Source organism: Trachinotus anak, unplaced genomic scaffold (genome assembly GCF_046630095.1).
Source record: "Trachinotus anak isolate AG129_WGS33_773 ecotype Australia unplaced genomic scaffold, CSIRO_AGI_Tana_v1 ptg000026l, whole genome shotgun sequence".
In the NCBI taxonomy this organism is placed as follows: domain Eukaryota; kingdom Metazoa; phylum Chordata; class Actinopteri; order Carangiformes; family Carangidae; genus Trachinotus; species Trachinotus anak.
In genome coordinates, this window is record NW_027273877.1 from 9,006,752 (window position 1) to 9,024,677 (window position 17,926).

Here is a 17,926-nt window from a genome sequence, read left to right on the forward strand (position 1 = left end):
AACACAACTGATGATTAGTAACTGTATAAAAATAATAATAACAGAAGCATTAATACAGTAAAACACTAATAAGTCAAAGTCAAATACAGTCAAATACAGTGGCATAAGGTGAATCAGTTTAGTAGTAGTCCAGTTAGTTGTTAAGTACATTTTAATAATATACCTACATATATTTACTTAATTTTGATTTTTAATGAAATACTCTGATATTGTATTTTTGCTGCTTTTATTTAAGTTAAGCATCTGAATGCTGATTTAACCCCTAAATACCAAACTTAATATGTTTGGATGCTGGCAACTGATACTACATCAATGTTTCCAAAAACTAGCCAGTGATGTATTTTATAAATAAAATAAAACTCACCTCTCTATCGTCGCTGCGCCGACTGCTGAGAGCAGCGCCACCAAGCTCAGTCCCACAGAGTTAAGCATTGTCACTTTGTCAAAATAAACTCCTTGTTTGCGACTGCTAACTTCAGTGACCCCACAAAAGCCTTTATACAAGACCTCCATCAGATAAAGATACACCTTTGCCTCAGCCACAGGCACATCCATTGTGTTAGTTAATGTTTAACCTGAGCTGGGAGCCTTGATTATTTTTTATCCTTTGAAATGTGAGATAAATGTGAGCCAGCAATGACTATTTTATATATCACCTTCACTGGCATGTGCTTGTATTCACCAGGGTTATACGATAAAATAAAAAAAATGATAGGAAAAGACTTCAGCCACATGCTATTACAATGAACTGCTGTCTAAGCGTCTTTCTTGACGACTGTTATCGACTGTCTTCACGTGACCTTTAATGTTTCTCATCTGCTTGCTTTAGCTTTTCCTTGCATCCCCTCTAGCTCGCTCTTCACTGACAATTTTAGATTCAACATATCAGTGGTAAATTGACTGATCATGGTTGAAAAAGAACAACTGAGAGTGATATTTATTTTCTGTTTTCCAAGTCCTGCTTTGGAATAATCTCATGGGACATAGTATTGTGTAATGCCTGTCTTAAAGGTCCCATATTGTATAAAGGGAGATTTCCATGTCTTTTTTGATTATAAAGCAGGTCTAGGTTCTGTATTAATACTGTGAAAGTATCAAAGCCTCAGTCCACAGAGAAATGCACACAGCCTGTATTCAGAAACTGAGCCTGAAAACCAGCCACACCCCCAGCATGGCCCACCTGGACCCACTGTTCGACCCTTTTTTTTTTTTGTTGTTGAGACTTTATAACAATATAACACCAAGCAGTCGTTCCCAGTGTTGGCAGTGGTGAACAACATGTGATGTGATTGATTTGTTTTGGGTTTTTTTTAACATAATAGTTTGAACTACTTTGTCTAAGTAGCTTTTGTTAGTCAATCTGGATTTCTTCATTGGGTTGTTTTGTCTCTTCTAATGTTAAGTAATTGATAGCTTGCAAAGCTATGCTTTCAAACAAGATTCCCCAACACTGGTTGGCTACTAACAGGCTGCAAGACAGAAAAAAGTTGAGCAAATGCACAGTTGTTGGATGTCAGGAAGTCAATATATCACTGCACAGTCTTCCCAAGGATAGTAATACATACACAAGTTTATTTTTTCTGAAATACTAGCATTTGGAAGCAGTTGGTCCAAATTTGAACATGTGTCCGACTCATGTCACTGTTGATTCATGTGAGTTTTACCCAGCTACGTTAATGTGCTACAGTCTGTTACGTGTGGTGGCCGTGTATCACTTTGCAAACAGCCAATCAGAATAGAGGCTCAGAGACTGCCATAAAAAGCCCTGTTCTTGCGAAAGCTCCAGAGAGAAACATGACAGAAGATGTAAAACTACACTGAGGTGGTTTTTGGTACTTAAAATCACAAATGTATCCTCTAATGAATATCAAAACTTCCAATAAAACAGTAGAAAAAGGTTAAATATGGGACCTTTAAGTCACTAGGATCTTGGAAAACATTGTTTAATTCTGTTTGCTTTGTTCAGGAACCCTTCAGAGGCCTATGAAAGGCTTCCTAGTAATTCTACAATAATAGCATCATGCTCAGCTACACAGGATAACACGTTTTCATAACAAGACTATATGACGGAGAAGATTAGATAAATTGGATTAAGTCAAACACATGGAAGGGAACAATAATTAGAATAGACTGACGAAAAAGAGCAAAGGTCCAGACAATACCGTGTCATAAATGCAGGTGTTGAACATCATTTGCTTTAACTAAAGAGTATGAGTTTGGATGTCCTGATCAGTACAAGTCTGTTCTTACTAATCTGATTTGGAAAATGCAGTCATCTTTAAATCAACTGTGGATTTTGTTTTCAGTTTGGAGGTGAAATCTGTTGGTGGACTGCCTATCTTTGTCTTAGATTAGCGAAGGCACCGATTTTTTATGGCCTTAACCAGGATCCCCAGGCCAGGTGTTCAACTGTGGACATTGTGGTCACGCGCCTTAAACATTCAGCCACCAGACACAACATGTCTGTGGACTCTAAAGATGCTTTTTTTAATTCTGTGTTTGAAATTCACGGCTTTACCTTGAGGAAGCTTGGTTTAAAAAGTATTTCATGAAAAATGTAGCCAAACTGCGTTATCTAGAGTTTGTGGTGACTCACTTCTAGATTGCGGGAATACTTTTATCTGGCTAATTACTGGACTCATTCTGTTATTACTTTCTCCTCTGGTTACATAAGATCATTACCAGGATATGAGCAGCAAGATGCGAGTCTTGCCCAATCTGTCCTGTCAAATCACTTGGCACACTTTGACATAAGATATAGGTAAATGAGATACTACAATAGGTCCTTTGACATTTAAAACCCATTAGAAGTTGGTGTCATAATATGCCAGAGGCATAAATAATCTTTCATTCATCAGTGAGTTAGCAATGAAGCTGGTCAAGATTAACTGCTCAGGTAGACTGCATGACATTAAAAATTAATCTAATTTAGTTTTTCATTTTCAAGTCATAATTATATCCCTGCAGTGCATCGGGTGCCCTGCTGAAGAGTCCTCATTGAGGTCTTTAGATGCTGTTTTTGGTTTATTTTGGTGCTAAATTGCTGCTATTTTTTCCAGTCATGGTTGGTATTGATGTCGAGCTAAGAAACATCAAAACAGAGTCTGCGGTGGTCATTTCATCAAGATTGTACCAACAGCAATGAGGGAAAAATTTGCAATTTATGCAGATGTATGCAGATTTGAAATGATGTTTGAATATTTTGTCTCACTGCATTGCAAAATTTTGACTTTTGAGACATCACAAGGAAAGCAATTTAATTTCCTTTTTCATTTTCTTTATACATTAAGATAACCTTTACCGTGCTAAACTTTGGAAAAACTGCATTGTTTCGGTAACTTGCACACTTAGTAATAAGCTTTCAAACATGTGCTAACACAAGGTGTGTATTTTGAGGACTGAGCATGTGATTTAGTGTGTAGCACTCTGTATGTTAGCCCAGCATTTGTGTCTATGAATTTGGCTCTTTGCATTAAGAATTTTGCAACAGTGTAAATAAACAATATTTGTGACAAAAAAAAAAGATATGGCTCTTGTTGAAATTAAATGGCAAATCAAATTTACTGCCTCTTTGGTCTGTTTTTAATGTACATACAGTATATCTGGTGGTTTGTAAAGCTCATACATTTATCGTCTAACCAGCAGAGGTCAGTACAATGCTGAGATCTAACCTGCAGCACATGATACTCAAAGATATGTGGGCATGCAGTGGCAGAGCACCCTTTACACCCAATAAAGGAGGATACAATGAGAGTTTTATTCCAAAATAGTCCATCAGTTTGAGTAAATCATCACCTGCAGTTAAAAAAAAGGGGACGCTTTTAATTAAAAGACTGAATGGTGGTGTTTTTGTGTTGTCAACCAAATGTATGTAACCTGCTGTTCTCACCGCCATCCACACTGTGCTCTTTAATCCAAGCTTAAACCCATTGAGATTAATTATTTTCGGAGAGCAGTCTTTTCTTTATTCTGAGCTCCTTCTGACTCGCCGCGGCTGCTGTGTGGTTATAACCTGACAGTAAAATGCTTGCATGTTAACTACGCCTCAGCAACTTAAGTCTTTGTTCCTGCTCCTTTGCTGACATGTGCATCATGTCTATTCATGAGCTGCCCATAAGATATGGAGACAAGGCCTGTCTCAGCTTCAGCCCTGTGTGCACAAAACCAGGATGTGTGTGGTTTTGTGTGTGTGTGTGTCCCAGATAGAGAACCAAAGAACACATCATGGGTTGTTTCTTTATAATGATGGATGAAAGCACTAATGCTTTTGGATGAGAGAGACAGGCCGCTCGGTTGCACTCAGACACAAGCTTACGACATCTCAAAAAGTGTCTGTCTGTAGGTGTGTGTGCATACTATTACCTGAACCCCGCTCACTGCATGATGAAGTTTGGTTTGGGGAACAGGGACACCTGAGGCAGAGATTCAGCCAAACATTGCAACACCTGACTATTTTCATCTGACAATTTATGATCACTCGAGCGCTTTATTTCAGCATTGGACTCCTTGTTTTATGAGGTGCAGTTAACATGGAGGGCGCATGTGGTGAGGAAAAGCTGTGTCAACATCTGGACAGACTGCAAAGCTGAAGAGACCGACAGGTTTTTGGTGCACATTCCTGAGGGGCCTTAGGGTTTTTATGGGTCAGTAGGTTTTAAGAAGTTAAGTGAATTTGTGTTTGTTATTAAATTTGTGTCAGACTCACAGCTTCATGACTCTGACAATATGTCCCATATTACTACTTATAATGGAAGAAAGTTATTTACTTTGAAGGAACAGTAACTGTTGCACAATTTAATTGTTTTTATGTCCTCTAATTCTCATTTTATTTGCGTTGTATTTCTTTTCATAAAGCAGAAAAAAAGCTACATAAATAGTTCATCATCATTATTATTATTATTGAAATGAATTTACTTTTATCTTAACAAGAAGCAGAAGCCAAGTTCAGTAAGATAATTTTGCTTACTTGCTTTCTTGCCATTAGCAGTTCCAGTCTTTAAACTTAGCTCAGTGCTGCCTGGCTCTAGCTTCATCATTGATGAGAACAATATCGTTAAGGTACAAAAATATCATATACGTTAAACACATGTTGTTTGTTTAATCTGTAATTAGAGAGCTTTAGAGCTGTTGTTAAGTATATTCTTATACTTTGAACTGAGCCAAGCTAGCTGTATGGCCCTACTTCCAGTCTTGTGCTACACTTAGCTAACATCTCCTGGCTCTAGCAGGGGAAACTGCTGGCCTGGATATAGTATTACAGTTGTTGAACGATTGAAATAATGTAGTTCCAAAAGAAAGTGCTGTGTGACAGTAAGATAAAGCAATGGAAAATATTCCAACTATAGCATACACTTAAACTGATATTAGCTTCTTCCTGTTGGCATGTTTTTAAGTGGCTAAACTACATTTTTTTTTTTGCTGTTCCCATCCAAAGCAGCACATTGCCATGTCAAATAACCCAAACCAACACTTTAATGTTAAACTAAGCTAAGATAATAACCTCCCAGACAGGATTAGGAAAACATCCTTGGGCGACAAAGAAAGCCTGACAAAGAAGCTGTCAAACATTCTCATGTCAAACACATTCAAATACACACACCTAAGGACATGTACCCCTTATAAGGTCAATTTCTCTCTTCTATATATGTCTGTCTACAGTTACGATGAGGAGATAGGCAGACGGGTGACAAATTAAAGGAAAAACCTGAATAAATTAGTGGCGGAACAATGAATACAGATGCTTCCACACAGGTGCACTGCACGGTACAATGAAGTAATTAACATCCAATCATGCAAACGTTTCTATCCTGGAGATAGTGGTCTCCTCCAGGATGATAATGCCCCATCCATAGGGCAATGAGGGGCAACTGAATGGTTTAATGAGCTCTCCACCATCATCATCAAATGAGGGAATAACATTTGGAAGAATGGTTCTCGATCCTCCAGTAGAGCTCAGAGACTTGAGCAATCAATACAAATGATCATTGACGCTGTACTGGTGTCACCTGGTCGCCCATCACCTTACTAAGACACATTATGTTGGCTTTTCCTTTAATCTGTCACTCGTCTGGGGATCAAATGAGATTAGTGAGATCACTAGTCATTATTACGCAAGCATGAAGTGGGATGATATTAATAATTCTCTGGTGAAATGAAATCAGGGTATCAGGGAAGCTTTTGAAACACAGGCTTGGCTGCTGTGAGGATTTGGCAGCAAACACAACCTTCCAACCCCATCCATGTGACAAGCAGATTACTGATGATGAAAACGCCTCTCTCACTGCCTATTAGATGATCAATGCCTCCCTACAGTCTGGTGTTTTCCCCACTTCTCTATAGCAGGCTGTTGTTACACCATTACCGGAAAAGAGTAATCTAGACCCACTGATAGCAACTATAGACTAACCTCCAAACTTCCTGTTATTGGTAAAGTTGTTGAAAAGGTTGTCTACAAACAACTGCACAGTTACCATGCCCTCCACAACCTGTATCATATGTACTAGTCAGGTTTTCAAATTCAATGTTCGTCAATGGTTCTTAATGTATTTAAAAGGAAGGACTTCATCTGTATCTATTGACAACTTCACATCTGAAGAAGACAAGATTTTCGGTGGGGTTCCACCAGCTCTCTCTTGGTACCATCATACAGAGTCCTACCATTTCTATGCCGATGATACAAAGTTGCATGCCTCACTTTCCTTAGACGTCCTCCTGGAAAAGAGCTTGCCAGATGCATTGACGACATCAACCACTAGACGCCCCAAAACTTTCTACAACTTTAAGAAAAAACTGAAATTCTGATAGCAGGCTCTAAAGTACAAAGGCACGTTAGATCCATGTCAACATATTTTTCTCTAAAGCGCAGTGAGCATGACAGAAACCTGGGTTAACTTCCAGCATCACATCACCACCGTTACAAAGACAGCTTTCTACAATTTAAAAAACATTCCCCGAACTTAGGAGCTTCCTGCATGCATTCAACTCCCGTAGAGCTGATAACTGTAATTCCCTTTTTGAAGGACTCCCACCGCCCCCCCGAAAAAAAAAAAAAAAAAAAACACACTACACTAGGCTCCAACACACTACACCAGCACTGAAAACACTTCACTGGCTGCCGTTACAGCACAGAATTGACTTTACTCCTTGTCTGCTTGTTTACAAGGCCCTAAATCGTATGGCTCAACCAGATCTTCTTTTAAAACCAGCCTTAAAAACATTGCAGTTTTCTCAGGCTTGTGTATTTGTGTGTGCACTTTGCATAGAGTATTTGTGTTTTCTATCTCATTTCTCTGTATTTTACTATTAAAAACATTGAGTTTGCATGTGCATACACATACATATATACACGTACATGAACACTGGCTAGGATTGATCCCTGTGGGACGCCCCATGTGACCACTCCTGGGTCTGATTAGGTACCATTAATATTTATTATGTTCGCTTTATCAAATGTCCTTTGATGATTAAGAAGGTATTTTTTATTAGACGTGACTGTCATTGGTAGATTTTCAACTGGAGAGTGGGACCTGCCATTTGACTCATGTCATGTATGCTGTGTGACATTATAAGGCAAGCTGCCTCAACTAGTGGCAATTCCAGTTCATATATGTTATTACTGTGTTCCATTGTGGGTCACAGAACACAATCATGCACCATTACCCTGTCTGTGCAGCAGCTGATAATTTTGCATAGTCAAAGGTCAAAGTCAGTCCTCCTGTTTCTCCTGTTTCTAGCTTTAGGAAAGATTGGTGTATGCTCATTAGTATTGACTGAGCTGTCCTGGGGCGCTCGTGAATTCTTAAAATGGGCGGACTGACATTCCCTTTTACTCTTTTAGCGCTTTACCTGAGCCGCCTCTGCTCAAGTGCATTTTTACACCAGGAATTTCAGCTGTGCTAAAGTAAAATACCAACAAAATGCCTCTATACTGGAGCAGGATGTTCTGACACCCCAGAGTATGAGAGAGTGAATAGTTCCTGTCTCATCAGACACACTGGTCATGACCTGTGCGAAGGCCTTGATACAGTGAAAATAAATATGGAGCAGCTGCCAAATTCACATGGAAGGTTTTGTATTAGGAAGCAGAGGGAAGAGATTTTTGGCATCACATTAATAAGCCACTATCTTAAAAAAATGTGGAAAAAACAGCAGCACATTTTAGGCAAACTGGAGCACCACACACACACACACACACACACACACACACACACACACACACACACACACACACTCTTACCTCCCACACACAACAACAGTATAAACACAATAGAAGTACTTGTAAAACCATCAGCAGGACTGACAGCAACCACATAACAAATCACAAACACAATAAGTGATGCCCCACTCCCCCACAGTGCAAACTAACTCCCCTTCCTCCCCCGCAGCCTCCAGACATTTTTCAAAGCGTCCGTGTCATCTCAAGCGGCAGCACATGAACTAAACCCCGCGGCACTCTGAGATTGTTCCCCGTAAACCAAGCCATCACGCTGCACATCAGGAGCCCCAGAACCTCTCACCTTACTCCTGTGGGTCAGCCAAATAGCAAAGTGGAAAATTTAACAGTTGTTCTCCAGGCTGCAGAAACATTACCAAGACATTCTCCAGTTTCAGACAAATCCTTTGAAATGGTCAAAGTGTCAACAAGGCAGCTGCATTCACATCAAAAACACGGGACGTGCAGCATCTATCCCGGTGCCAAAAAACAATTTGTAGCCATGGAGCCATCCTCTGAATCACCACACAATTTAGGACAAGGTAACAGGTACTCTCCTCCAGACCGTGCAGAATTGTGGCTCTTTGTCCTTCCTGATGATCCCCCTGACACCCTGCAAGACCTGGAGGTGGTTCACTGGAGGCAGAGAAATCAGTCGCGTTCATTCCTTGAGAGAAAGAGATTGCTCTGTTATCGATCCGCCGAAGTGGAACACTGAATTAAACCAATTTAACGAAAAGCGGTGTCCTGACAAAACTGGTGACACTGCTCCTGTAACAGAGAGGGAGGCCTGGGAGGGTCTGGGCTCAGCTTTTATGGGCCCCCTGCTGTTTATTTGGGGCCTCCTTGTCCTGTTTCATATGTCTATGACTTTTTAAGCAGTTGCAACATTTCCCCGCCAAACTATATAAATGTTTGAGACACAAGAATTGTTCAATATCTCATTAAAATGAATACAAATTTGTGCAGAAAATTTCCTCTTTCCTGCCTCATTAATCGTCAGATTTATCTTCTAACCCTTTGGAACCCTGGGAACCATTTGACTAAACCCAACAGTATATCAAGTAAAACCAGCTCCACCTCTGCCAGCTACAACAATAAAAATCCTGCTTACACACCGATGCATCAATATTAATCGATTAATATATCAGTCAAAGGGGGCATTTTACTTTCTTTTGGCACTACCAGCAGCACCTGTTCGCATCACTTATTCCGCCAGAGCACAAATTCCAATATATGCACTATACATTTGACCTCCATTGTCTTCTAGAAACTTGCAATATAAAGTGATTTTCTCAATTTACAGAGCAGAACCTGGAGTCACCCCACCTTGCAGCTGTAGATAAGAAGTCTATTCATGTGCTGCTTTGGCTCAATTATACAGCGACAGCCCTGAACTGAATGGAGAGAGAGAGAGAGGGAGAGAGAGGGAGGGAGGGAGGGAGGGAGGGAGAGAAGGAGTGTGTGGATGTGTGTGAAAGAGAGATAGAGGCAGAGAGCTGCTCAGTTGCCTTAGCAGCGCAGCTTCATTCCTCCACAGTCCGCTGCTGGGAGCGCTGCGCCGCGCTGCGCCTCACGGAGCTTCCCTCACTCCGCCTCCCAAGAATGAAACTGTCACACTCCGGTTAGTCCTGAGTTATTCCAGCTTTTTCAATTTTAGAAAACACAACTTTTTTTTTTTTTTTTTTGGGGGGGGGGGGGGGGTTTTCTCCAAGTTTCACAACGCCACCCCCTTCTCCGGCTGTTATGAGGAAGACGGAGGCGAGTTGATTCCCGGCGCGGCTCCCGTCTTTCAAACAGCCCGTGCAGGTGCGATAAGAGCCCGCTGCTGCCGCCGACTGTCCCCGCCGCCACGGAGGATGGCTCTGCGGCCGCTGAACGGGAGCGTGCTGGAGGTGTCGGCGGGCTGCGTGGAGCAGGGGAACCTCAGCATGGAAGTTAGCGACTATAACATCAGCTGCACCAACAGCTCCGTCCTCCCCAGACCGGTAACCAGAGTCAGAGGTGAGATCTCCTCTCTTATTTCCTTTCCTTCCCTCTCCTCTCTTTTCCTCTCTCCTCCTTTCCTTCTCTCTCTTCTCTTCTCTTCTCTTGAATCATCCAAGCTGTGGTGTTAAACTGTACTTATGATGGCATCCAAGTGGCTCCATCAGCCAAAAGGCAACATCTGGCCCCAAACAGATGTGTTATTGCTGTTTTCGTCAAACTGATTATCAGGGCTGGGACCCTGTGTGTTATATTGCTCTAAATGTGTTCATAGCTACTTCTTTTCAGAAAAACAAGTTTATATCCGACTTTGAATATTTCCTACAAAATAAAAGCATCAACCTCTTTATTTCCGCTTGATAGAGGTGTAATTACAAACTGCCACCTATGATTGAGTCCCTGCTTAAAATGTAATCAGCAGACCTAATGTAATTGGATTGTAGATATTAAATTGGGTGTTTGTTACAGACACAAAATGCTCCTTTCCTCTGTGCCATCACCCATTTTCTCATTTGTCTACTCACTGACTGATCTCCGTGTTTTACCAGAAAATGATTTGCAATCAGGACGACTGCCTCAGCCTCAGTGTATGCAATCAATCTTCAAGCAGCCCAATTTACTGCTGCTTCTCTCTGCATCAATAATGCCACAATCTGAATTAGCAGCAGCTGTTTTAATTCAGAATCTTTATTTTTCTTGGGTATAATTCACAAATTGCAGAGTTTAAGCCCCACACCAGAGGGGAGATAAGGCCCCCGAGCTCTGTCTTGTATCAGGGCACCAGTGGGCTGATTAGGTAATGAGGTCTGAACGCTAGTGAGAGTAATTTTTCTAATTTTTTTCTCGTACTGCTGCTGCAGTATCGAGAAAATTTCAAATCTTCCCCCACTAAATAATTCACAGCCGGTCCTCCCTCTGTGCTGCATTACTTTTATTGACCTTATACAGGAGACAGGCATGAACAGCAGCAGCAGTATAGGCTCAACTATCCCAAGAGCAACCAAACACTGTGGGGCCTGTTGCGTGTTTGACCAAGAAAAATGTCCTGGAGACAGATTAGTGCCTCCATCTCATTCCCTCGCTCACACTTTTGTCAGGTGACACGCAAACACTCGTCTTTTATTTACCTTCATCCTTAGCGGACCTATTCCTTCTCTGCTGTCTCCCCTCAGGCCAAAGCAGATGATTTGAGCCTGATTATGTAGCTGTATTGCTGCTCTGAGATGTGATACTGTAGCACTGGGACAGGAAATTAAAGCCCCACCCCACCAGTTGTGGAATGACCCTGTTCGATTCATTGAATTGGAGATTTTGTTCTTTGCTTCATATTTGTTTTAACTCAGGTTTAATTTGTGAGTTATGATGGAATAAAGTCACATATATTGAGCAATAACTCTAAAAACAGGCACTTGATTTGATGCTTAACCATAAGTAGAGTGCAAATTTTACAATGACAGACAGGGGGGTCCACTTTTTCTCCAGGGCGAGAGGTAAAACTCCTGAATTCCTAATTGAAAACAAATGGGGAGCTAATATCAAAAAGGTAAAAGACTAACTAAACCACCATAGCCACACAAAAGACTATTAAAATGAAATAATAAACTCTACACTGATGTCCAAACATTTCTCTACAACACCTGATCCTCCATTGTCTCACTCCTCACGACTGAGCACCAGTGTTCGCTAACATTAGGTAATATATAATATAATATTGACAGCTAATAGTTAGCTAAACTATAACTTTAGCAAATTAAGTTAGAAACTAGCTAACAGTAATTAGCTAAATTGTAACTAAATCAAGTTAAGTTAGAAACTAGCTAACATTAGGCTAATTAGCGAAACTGTAACCTAAGGAAGTTAAGTTAGAAATTAGCTGATATTAGGCTAATTAGCAAAACTATAACCTAAGGAAGTTAAGCTAGAAACTAGCTAACATTAGGCTAATTAGCAAAACTGTAACCTAAGGAAGTTAAGTTAGAAACTAGCTGATATTAGGCTAATTAGCGAAACTGTAATCTAAGGAAGTTAAGCTAGAAACTAGCTAACATTAGGCTAATTAGCAAAACTGTAACCTAAGGAAGTTAAGTTAGAAACTAGCTGATATTAGCTTTCATCTGTAAATACTTGACACAATCTAATGCAAACTCAGAAGGTAAGAAAATAAAGTGGGAACAGAGACTTGATGTGAGCCACTAATGCGAGTTTAGGAATTATATATCAAAATATATTTCTATATGAAGTATGCTGAACAGAAAACATTAAAGCAGCAGTCCAATAACCAAAGGGATTCAGTTTACTGTCGTACACTAAGACTATAAGACAACAGCAAATAAGAGGGAACCCCTCTTTAGATTTTTCAAAGGCTATAAATACTTCCTGACTACAGGGTGTGTGCTTAGACTTTTATATATCATCTTACTGAGCTTTTATCTTTGACCAACCCCAGAGTCAAATGTCTATAGGTAGCTCCACTACACTGCTGCCACTGTTTTGTTTTCCTTTCTCTTTTAGTTACTGTAGACACTGAGGAGGTTTTCACTGACACTGAGAGGCGTGCCTCCCTGGGAGCGGTGCGAGAGTTAAAGAGGAGGGAGAGACATGATACCGTGTGCGTGCTGGTGCTCTAAAAACTCCAGGAAGTTACTCATTGTAGTTTGGCTGCTGATTTGACCAACATGGTCAGCAGCTGTGTCTGTATCAGCAGACTGGCAGGAGTTGAGGTATTTAAGCTTAATGCCACGTAGCTGCAATGTGCATCAAAGGTAGCACTCTTTCTTGGAGTCATGACTTAGTTAAGTCTGAACGCACAGACGTGTTGAACACATTTTTAGATTCAGTGTTGCTCACACTTTTTGACATTATCATTATCTCCAGTGTCCATCACAAATAGATGATCACAAATCTGCTTAAACATCACAGAAAAGACACTGCATCTATGGGTACAATGTAAATACAGTTCATATAAAAAGTGCAAGCACAAGTGCCAACATGTAAACTAATATAGAAAAAAAAAAAACTTCTTTAGATGAACAGTATGTATGAAGGAATTTGACTTATTGTGTTTATATACAGCCTCCTACTTTGTCTCAAGTCCCCCAAAGTTGCTATTTCATACAAACATACAGGTGTGTTTGCCTGAGTATCCCCTGCTTCATTGTCTTATTGCTGTATACTGCTGTATCGAGCACATAATATTTCAGTGACTACAGATTGAGGTGGGTGGGAGAGGTGGTCCATTCTTGTTCTCACACTCTCACCTTTATTTTTAGCTTTTTTTTTTTTAATCGGATGTTTTAAACTACTTGTCTTTGTTATGTGTATCTTCACTTGAAAAGAAAATGCACAGCTGACATTAGAGGCTGATATATTTGCTATATTATTTAAATAAAAATCGAAACAATTGATCAATTATCAGCATTTCTTCCAGTTAATTTTGTGTCGGATTCTTTTTATCCTATGGGGATCTGTATTTACGTGTTAATTCTGGAGCATTTTGTCTGTAGCTGCGAAAGAAACAACAACATCTGACATACAGTATATCCCATTATAATAATCATTCTGGACTCCTGAAAGCGGCTCAGTTCAGACAGGGCCTTGTTTATGTGGAACATCTGTAGCTGCACCTTGGCTCAGCCCCGGACATTCTCCACTCCTCGCTGATTCAAAGTGGCACTTTGCTGAGCTCACCTGGTTTCTTTGAGTGCATGGGAGATAAGTTGTCATGAAGTGGATCTCATAAGCATTAAATGGACACTGTTTCCCTTTTTTTTTTTTTTTTTAAGAGAAACCAACAAGTCATCCTGGACTCTAAAGTAGAACAAAATAGAAACAGGGAAACTATAACTGCAGAGCATCTGTGCACTGTTTCCTCAGCAAATGGTTGGTGAGGGGGTGAAGGAGTTTATAATATAATAGCTAACCAATTTCTACAACAAAGAAATTAACATCCTGTTCCCTTTGGGTATGCACACGGCGATGTAGCCTGTCATAACATGATCATGGTAATCAGATCAAATAATTGGAAAAATTTGAAGCGACCTGGCGAGGCGGAACAAACAGCACGCACACGCAGGCAGTGAGTGTACAGAAATATTTGCAGCATCCTCCTTCCTGATAATGAGCTTCGAAATCCTTCTCTTTTCGCATGGATCTACTACAGGGAATCAATAAGAGATTAAAGCTTTTATATGCACAGTGCATATATTACAGATGGCGAGCGTGTATATTGATGTTTGAGGAGTATGACAGTGCTAATAAAGATCCCCCTCAAACGTGCACAGCAGTCCTTCAGCCAGGCAGTAGCTGTATTGATCTGTGATGCCCTGTGTGTGCACGCTGGCTTTATTAACTCGCTATAGCGCAGGAATGAAGGGAGGCAGAGCTGCAGTTTTATGGCTTTACCTGGTATCATTAGACTCAATGCATATGATGTGGGACTAATTTCACTGTCCGTTAATCCTTAGTCAAGTGGCTCACCAGTGTATTGCAAGTGACAGAGCTAAAACAGCTGTACTTTATTGGGCTGTCAACCCCACAGCACAAGACCGACAAGTTTTATGATTCTGATATACATGAGTGGTAATTAGTGACGGATTCCTACTCTGTAAACTTTGACTCCTCCAAACTTTAGGTTCTCTACAGACCTGGGAAAGTCCAACTAGTAATTGGACAGCATCGCGTCCCCTTTGGAAATCTAGCGCCTCACTGCCGGCTTTGTTTACATAGTGATTAATGGGAATCGGCCGGCAAATACCTCAGCTGAATGTTTAATTTGATTCGGAAATCCCTTAAGATCCCTTAAGACGCAGCATTTCTAATAGCTACAAGGTGCTGGCTTCAATGAGACTACACTGTTTGATCAATTTCAAACAAGTTGGGGGTCACTATAGTTAATTTCACTCCTTTTAATGAGTTTCCTGGTGGCAGTTTGGAAAATGACTGCTCTGATAAGTAGATTATCGAGGCTTGAGGAGGTTTATTTGGGGTTGCTTTCACCTCGATTGGCAGCTGTCTCAGCCACAGAGGTTGTGTTAGACTCACCGAGCAAAGACTGACGCCACTCTCATGCTAAATATGAAGCTAGCGACAGCAGCCTGTTCGCCTAGCTTAGATAGCAAAGATAGCTAGCGTGGCTCTGTCATAAAATACCAACAATAATTAACACATTATATCGTGTTTGTTTCATCTGTAGAAAAACCAAAGTGTAAAAATGACATGTTGTGGTTTTACGTGGTTGTTAAATTTAGTAATCCCAACATTCTTTACACTGGATTTAGCATTTTGGCCAAGCAGCCACTTCAGTTTGAGTAACTGTGTATAAAAAGTGTCTGGGCCGATTCAAGAACTTCTGTTTTGTCACTGATAAGCAGCTGAGAGTTTCAAGACATATATTATTTCACCGCTCTCTGGCAGTTTTGGATTGTGCCTCCCTTTGTACAGGTATTAGTTTTAACTGAGATATTGAACTGACAAATTCTGTGTCCATGGGGCAGCCTGTCTGTGAAAGGCAGAATGTAATTTATCAAAGTGCAGCTGTAGAGACACTTTTTCCCTGATATCCTGGACAGGAATGAGAGTCTGAAGTCTTTTTCAGCAGCAGTAGGAATGGTCTTCTGGGTTAAAGTAGTTGGGGATATATCCAGCAACAGTAAAACCAAGGTTATGATAACAGAAGTATTTTATATGGAGTTTTAAAATCAGTTTTGAATGAATCACAGAGGTAGTGGTTGAATCATTGGCAATGATCAATGAGTTATTTTCATATTGGATGATTCTCCAGCTTATGTGAGCTGTACAGTGAGGATGTGGAGGTTGGGATGAATTTCAGTAATCCCACAACCTCCAGTCGCAAACTCTCAATTAACATTTGTGTTTTTATGTACTGTAACCATAAGATTTACCAAAATTGACCCTGAACTGGACTGAAAAAATAATTCAGGCTGGGAATCTGACTCCATCCCAGATCACCCTCACAAACCATCAGACTTATTTTTTTTACCGCAATTACATATGTTTTTACAGGAGAAAGTGGAGGCTACATGTGGGATATATAGTCATAGCAGAAATGTTTAAATACTTACATATATTTATGATTATATTATTTCTATAAGTTAACAGAAGGGCACTAATTTTCCAGTGTGCTTTTATGACAAAAGCAACTTTTATGAATGTAGAAAGACAGGGCTGGCAGGAGCAGCAGAATAGCGAGGTAGTATCATACACAGGTGAGGTAATGCAAAAGGCCTTTCAACTTACTCCTGCTTGTTATATCGTCGCTGGTTTAAGTTGACTGTTCACGGTGCAGGCCAAAACTACTCTCAGGCCACTGGGAAAATGTCCCGGTTCTGCCGCCAGGCTTTCCGCCACTGCCTTGATCATACTTTATTTGCCAACATGATCTCTCCCTAACCCCACAGTTGATGCACAGATGCTGCAGAAAGCAAGAAATAAAATAAAATAAAATAAAAAAAACCAAACATTGGTATTAAATATAATCTGGGACTTTGCAGCAGCGTCTATGTTCTTGTGTGGAAATGTGGTACACTCTTCAGTTTGCCTCCTCAAGTTATTCTTGATGCGACATACTGTATGTGTGTCATGCAGCCGTTACTGTTGGCACAATTAGGAAACACCATGCTCCGCTATCGTAATCAGCATGCACACTCAATGTGAACATGGACTCTATGGGAGTATGGGTTACAGCTTGCAGCCAGCCCGCCTGTCGAACACTGGCAGGCATCTGCCCTCCTGTCATGGTGCTTGCAGAGACAGCAGAGTGGACAGAGATTTACTGAATTTGTCAGCCTTGGGAGAAGCTGCAGTGCAGTAACTCTGGCTCAGATTGTCTGCTAAGTGTTTCACTCAAAACAGACATGAGCTCACACGTGCTGTACATGTGTTATCTGCCGTCAAGCTTATTGTTTATTTCCGCCTGTTTGTTAGGGATGGTTTCTTTACATGATTTCATGTTAAAATATTCACTTCAGTGTCTTAAAATATGTTGATGAGGCAGAGAAAGGAGAAATTAATTGCATCAGAAGCTAACATACATGTCTGACAGAGCCTCATGGGTAATTGAGTATGTGCTGAGCTTGTTTGTGCGCCATAAACAAGCTCTTTCCAACTTCCAAAAATTTCGAAGTATTGCAGAATCAATATTGTCCTCTCATGGGGTGGCATGGTAGAAAGACTAATTGAGCTGAATTGTGCTGACTGTAACATTAACTCCCCTCATTAGTGATAAAATGTGATACGCAGATGCGCCTCAGCTCATGGAGCACTATGTTAAATTGATGTCAGAGGATTCATTTGCCGCCACATTTCTGAGACCCAGTAATATAGTCTAGTCATGTGTGGAGTAGAAAAAAAGAAGGCCAACAGGTTAAATCTGCAATCAGTCAGTCATACAATCCAAATATATACAACATCCACTGGGGATGTTGGCAGAAATTCAGTTTTATCCTTGCAGACAAGGTAAGATCAGTCTTGGTATTCAGTGAACGCGCCTTTTCCCTTCCGTGATTGACCCGAACATGAAGAGGAGGGCAGAATAAAGCTATCCTGATCCCTATCTTTTGATTGAATCTTTCGGGATACAAGACACACTGTCAACTCTCTGAACTTACCGGCCCGTCACTTTCCGATAGCAACACCCTGTGGCCTCCAATCTACCCTGAAGAATTATAACCTCTTGTATTATAAAGATTATAAACGATGGCCGAAACTCTT

At 40.6% G+C, this 17,926-nt stretch overlaps 2 protein-coding genes across 3 annotated transcripts in view; one reads left to right on the top strand and one right to left on the bottom strand.

Moving 5' to 3' along the window:
• The window catches only part of LOC139609381 (carboxypeptidase O-like), an 84,053-nt gene that overhangs the window by 4,451 nt on the left and 61,676 nt on the right, over window positions 1-17,926 (bottom strand). Inside the window, exon 1 of one of the 2 annotated variants that reach the window (XM_071463839.1) lies at window positions 365-6,904. The exons of the other annotated variant lie outside the window; for it this stretch is intronic. Coding sequence (XP_071319940.1) covers window positions 365-555 — 191 coding nt within the window. The 5' untranslated portion in view covers window positions 556-6,904. Of the gene's footprint in view, window positions 1-364; window positions 6,905-17,926 lie in introns of those variants that run through there. 2 annotated transcript variants of the gene reach the window in all.
• The window catches only part of LOC139609378 (cholecystokinin receptor-like), a 39,470-nt gene continuing 30,440 nt past the window's right edge, over window positions 8,897-17,926 (top strand). Inside the window, exon 1 of the mRNA XM_071463834.1 lies at window positions 8,897-10,216. Within this exon, the coding sequence (XP_071319935.1) occupies window positions 10,072-10,216 (145 nt within the window). The 5' untranslated portion in view covers window positions 8,897-10,071. The remainder of the gene's footprint in view (window positions 10,217-17,926) is intronic.